Consider the following 6099-nt stretch of genomic DNA (forward strand, 5'->3'; position numbering starts at 1 on the left):
AAATATTTTTTGGACAAAATAAACATAACATGGAGTTTGGATTTCAAAATGTAATATATGGACATTAGATGTACCATATATTAGCCATAAAAAAACCGGTTTTATAAAATTGTTAATTACGGCAACTTTTAAAAATATTGAATTATAAGTGTAAAAATCATGTTTTTATAACTTATTCAAACTTCAAAGTATTATTTAATAAAAGGAAGTTTTATTATACAATATTAAAAGGTTCTAAATGGCTCAAACTCAAAGTTAATACTAGGTATTAATTTTAAAATTGAACCAAGGCGAAATATAAAAACCGGGTTTTTATAAGAACCTTAAAAGCGATTTGAAAAAAAAATTGATACCATGACATATTGGATGCATGCAATTGGCATGATATCACATGTTTTATATAGAATAATAAAACACTCAAATCCCTTTTTCAAAAGTGCAAGTCTATGTCATCCAATTTTGAAACATTTGCACATCACTTGTATAATGCTAGTGGAAAAAAGGATACCTAACCATTATTATTATCTTTTGATGACCAAAGTATTTTTGCGATTTCTATACCCAAGTTATGGGCCAATTATACAAGTTTCTATAATTGGATGACTTGATTGGAAACCTCTTGTGATAAAGGTCACCTAAGCAAGAGTGTTCCAAGGCATAGATGAGACCAAACATGTCAAATTAACAAATAGATTATTAAGGGTCTCATAAAACTAGGAATTACAAATGGTATAATTAATACAAGTTATTTACCTTGTTAAAATTGGGTAAATGAGATAAAGGATACCTAACCATTTATTTGATTTGTAACTTGGATCCTAGACTTTAAATAAATAATGTTTTTCGGAAACAAAAGAGTATTATTATTTAAAGAATTAAATACTAAATGAAAACTTTGTTAAACTTTTGTAGATGGCTCCACCAATTACTATAACACATCACCCAATGAACATTCGGTCACTTCTTGACAAAGGAAAACTCAACCACTCCAACTTTTTAGATTGGCACAAAAATTTAAGAATCGTTTTGAAACAAGAAAAGAAAGACTATGTCCATGAAAACCAAACCCCTGATGAACCACCTGCTCTCCCAAAGGCCGCACATGATGCATGGATAACGCATATAAATGATTCACTTGATGTTTCATGTCTTATGCTTGCCTCTATGGTTCCCGATCTTCAGCGGGATCTGGAACACTACACTGCCTTTGACATGATTCAACATCTCAAGGGGATGTTTGGTAAACAAGCTAGAACCGAAAGGTTTGACACTATGAGAGCACTTCATGCCATGAAAATGGAGGAGAGTGGGAATATGAGCACACATGTTCTCAAGATGAAAAGTTACATGGATCAATTGGAGAGATTGGGCTCTCCATATCCACAAGACTTGGCTACAGATATCATTCTAAAATCTATGCCAAAGTCTTACAATGCTTTCATCATGAACTACAACATGAATGGGTGGGAGAAACCTATCCCTGAGTTGCACGGGATCCTGAAAACTGTAGAAAAGAATATCCCAAGTAAAACACCCCAAGTGCTCATGATTAGGGATGGAAAAGTCAAGAAGAACAAAGGCAAGAACTTCAACGGAAAGCCACAAGATGGCAAGGGCAAAGGAAAGAAAGCTTCCCAAAACCCACCACCCAAAAAGAAGGGCAAAGGAGAAACCTATCCCTGAGTTGCACGGGATGATGAACCACCTGCTCTCCCAAAGGCTTGTTTATGTCAAATGCATGCTTGTGTTGTTTATTTTTCAAGTAAATATTTTGTGTGGTTGATAATTTAGTTTTTCACAAACCCAAAATATTTTTTGGACAAAATAAACATAACATGGAGTTTGGTCTATACTTAACATTAAACAATGTGTGTTTGATCACCTCTATTACTAGAAATATTGTATCAGCTTCCCGTTTGAGAAAATATGGTTTTGATTTCAAATTTGTTGATGATAACATTCACTCCTTCTTGAAAGGAATCTTCTATTTTGAGGCTAGACCAATAAATGGAATTTATGAACTAAACCTAGATGACACCTCAAACAATAAGTCCCTTTATCATGTCAACACCAAAAAGCTCAAACCAGATTTGAACCAAACATATGTATGACATTGTCGCCTTGGACATATAAACAAGAAACACATATCTCAACTCCAAAAGAGTGGACTTTTGACTCTGAGTCATTTCACATATGTGAATCTTGTTGATGTGGCAAGATGACAAAATCCCATTTCTTTGGGACAAGTGAAAAGGCAAGTGTTTTGTTAGGCATCATACACACCGATGTATGTAGACCTTTTAAAACAATGTCTAGATATGGTGAGAGATATTATATTACCTACACTGACGACTACAATCGTTTTGGTTATGTGTATTTGATGAAACATAAACATGAAGCATTTTAAAAGTTTAAATTGTTTCAAAGTGAAGTTGAAAATCAACTCGACAAAACAATCAAAATTCTTCGTTCAGATAAAGGAGGCGAGTACTTGAGCCAAGAGTTCCAAGACCATCTACGGAGTCGTGGGATAATCTCACAACTCACTCTACCTAGAACACCCCAGCTTAATGGTGTTTCTGAGAGGAGAAATCGAACCTTACTGGATATGGTTCGATCTATGATGAGTCGAAGTACCCTTCCTTTATCATTTTGGAGTTATGCTTTACTCACTGCAGCTCGTATCTTGAATATGGCACCAACTAAGAAGGTAGAGAAAACAACTTATGAGATGTGGTATGGAAGACCTCCATCCTTATCTTATATGAAAGTTTGGGGATGTGAAGCTTATGTTAGACAAGAGACTTCTAGCAAACTTGAGCCTAGATCTACCAAATGCATCTTTGTAGGATATCCTAAAGATTGTTTAGGATATTACTTCTACATCCCTAGTGAGAATAAGATCTTTATTTCACGAAAAGATGAATTCTTAGAAAGCAAGTTTCTAAAGGATGAGGCAAGTGGGAGGCGTGTGGAACTTGAAGAAGATCAAGAACCTCAAGCCGATGCATCTTTAGTTCGCACTATTACTGAACAAGAGGTTGTTGAAGATGAAGAGATCATTATCCTTCAACCTAGTGAAACACAATACGTTCGCAGATCCGATAGAACTCGTCGTGAACTTGAGAGATATGTATTTCTCATTGACGAGTGTTTCGTAATGACGAATGCTGATGAGCCGGTCAGCTACCAGTATGCAATGATAGATCCCAAATCTGCCAAATAGCTTGAAGCCATGAATGTTGAGATGCAATCCATGAGACAAAATCAAGTCTGGGACTTGGTTGATCTTCCTCTCAATAGCAAGATTGTTGGAAGTAAGTGGGTCTTCAAGAAGAAGACTGGCATGGATGACAACTTACACACATTCAAACCAAGATTGGATGCTAAAGGATTCACTCAAACTCATGGGGTTGATTATGATGAAACCTTTTCACCGGTCGCTATGATTAAATCAATTAGGATATTACTTGTCGTAGCTGCATGTTATGACTATGAGATATGGAAAATGGATGTCAAAACCGCTTTTCTAAATGGACACTTGGAAGAAGATGTCTACTATTGGATTAGATGTCTAAGCCCATAACTATTATTGGTATGTACTCGACCCGAGAGTAGCATGGTCCATCTGGGTTGCATAACACCAATACAATTTGTAAGGATGGACTCTTGAGAGAAGGTTATATATGATTTATTGATATATTATAAGTTCTAATATATTAAGATGAAATCATATGTATTAATTAGTATTGATCAAGAATTAATTTGGAATTAATTTAGTGATCAAAAGAGACTAATTAAATCTATGGGGACTAATTATGATAATTAGTAATATTTATATGTGTTGGGCTTATGATCCATGTTGGACCAAGTTTATGTATGGACACATAAAGAGTTGGGCCACATGAATTATGGATCATAATACCCATGGGTATGGATTTGGTTTATACCCATAACCCTTGGAATCCAACATATAAATATTTACTCCTTAGCCAAAAAACGATACACTCATATTCTTGAAATTCATGAGGTGTTTTGGTGCATGGAGATTCTCTCTCAAGAGCCACCTTTGTCCTAGGTGAGTTGTGAGCCATTTGAGGCATTCATACTTTCGGTGCTAAGATCTTAAGGCCAAATACAACAAGGTTTCAAGCTACATAAAAGGTATGTCATCCTAACTAGTATTTCATATTGTTTATGTCAATTGCATGGTAGTTATAGGCTTAATGCTTTGGAAATACCATTACATGTATAATTAGAGAAAACATAGATCCAAGGCATTTAGGTTTGTATGTGCACCATAGGATGTTGTAGTATATAAAACCCAACAGTGGTATCAGAAACATGGGTTGTTTTCTATTATATTTGATGTAATTATTGATTTTCGGAGCAAAAAAATCGATTTTCTGCTGTTCTGGATAGTGGACTCGCCGAGTCCACTGGGGGACTCGCCGAGTCCAAGAACAAATTCATCCAACTCGTCGAGTTTGTTCTTGCACTCGACGAGTTGGAGCCCCTGACAGCAGATTTTCGAGTTTTTTTTTTGGCCTGTTTTGGACTTGGATCATTACCACAAAATGTTTTTGTTCATAAAATTTGATTTTGATGCTATGGTAATGATTATCCTCATCCAAATAAAGGATAATTGTCAAAGTTTCAAGATTTGTGTTAGTTTATGTGATTAGCTAAGTTCTTGAAAATTGTTGATGTGAATTATCTTTGCTTATGAGTTTAATCTTGTTCATAGAAAAACTATTTGATTATTGTGTTAATTGAAATAGTTGATCTTAATGGTTTTTATGACTCCATAACTTGTCCTCAAGTTATGGAAAATGAAGAGTTTTTCATTTAAAAAGCACATTAAGACTCATAGGTTATGAAAATGGAAGAGTCTCTATTTTTAATGTCATCATAAAATGTTTATTTTATGTTTTCCATAACTTGTCTTCAAGTTATGGAACTTGAAAAGTCTTCCATAAAAACCATATTAAACTCATAAGTTATGGAAACCAAAAGTTTTTGAATTGTTCAAAACTCGCCCTCAAGTTTTGGAATTTGTAAAGTTTCCCCCCATGAATACTTTAATTCCAAATTAACCCCTAGAATTTTAAAAGTTTAAGATTCAACCCTTATACTATTATAATATTATAGGTTTAATATATATATATATATATATATATATATATATATATATATATATATATATATATATATATATATATATATATATAAGAGTAAGTCAGTCTTACCATTAGCAGGCCTCATTCACGAAGCCGATCTATAAGGGGGTATAAGGTTGTTGCCTATAAAATGGCAGCTTAATGGGTGTCCACTCTCACCCACCGCTTCCTTGACTGGTGGAGGGTCGTTAGCCGAACGGGTAGGACAGAACATTAATTATCCCTTCATTAAAAGTATAATGATAAATATAAAGTAACTAAATGTCACACCCCGAAACCGTAATGGCGGAATCGTTCCGGGGTGGAGGACGTCATGCGTAGTATCACAACAATTGTACCATAGCAAGCATAGTAAACACAACCAGACATTGAATACATATATGAAAAAGGTTACATTGTTTAATACATAGTTTTAATCATATCAAAAGTAAAATAGACAGACGCGACTCTAACGCTTCGTCTCCTCTGAACTCCTGGAAGTACCTGTTTACTAAATCCCTGAGAATACAAGCAGTTTTGAAAGAATATCAGCATAAAGCTGGTGAGTTCATAAGCATTTAGTTTTAGTGAGATAATGTTCTTTGAATCCATTCGAAAAGTGTTCTTCAAGAAAATCCTGTATTTTCTTATGAAAAGCGATCTTGAAAGAGTGTCTATTAGTAGAAAATAAACTATCAGTTTTAGAAAACATGTTATCCATCCTAGAGGTAGAGATGCCAGTTTAGAAGTCCTTGATTACTATCAGCATATATAAAAGTAGTTTTATTACTTAGAATAAAACAAATGAAGAATAGAGTCCGTAAACAAAGTTAGTTTATACTGATTTGCGAGTCGTATAACCATACTTGATATGACCGAGAGACCTTTATAACATTCTTCAGGCGTTAAGCTAAATGACATTTGTTCACCCCAGGCGTGC

The 6099-nt window shown here is 34.5% G+C and overlaps 1 protein-coding gene across 1 annotated transcript; it reads left to right on the top strand.

Annotated features, from left to right (window-relative positions):
* The first annotated feature begins 912 nt into the window (after window positions 1–912).
* LOC145164991 (uncharacterized) lies at window positions 913–1683 on the top strand. The gene has a single exon (XM_079083631.1). It carries the CDS (start codon window positions 913–915, stop codon window positions 1681–1683), a length of 771 nt encoding a protein of 256 aa, XP_078939757.1.
* Window positions 1684–6099: the final 4416 nt, after the last annotated feature.

The sequence above is a fragment of the Lactuca virosa genome, chromosome 3, assembly GCF_052849685.1.
Source record: "Lactuca virosa cultivar CGN04683 chromosome 3, Lactuca_virosa_CGN04683_v6, whole genome shotgun sequence".
Lineage (NCBI taxonomy): Eukaryota > Viridiplantae > Streptophyta > Magnoliopsida > Asterales > Asteraceae > Lactuca > Lactuca virosa.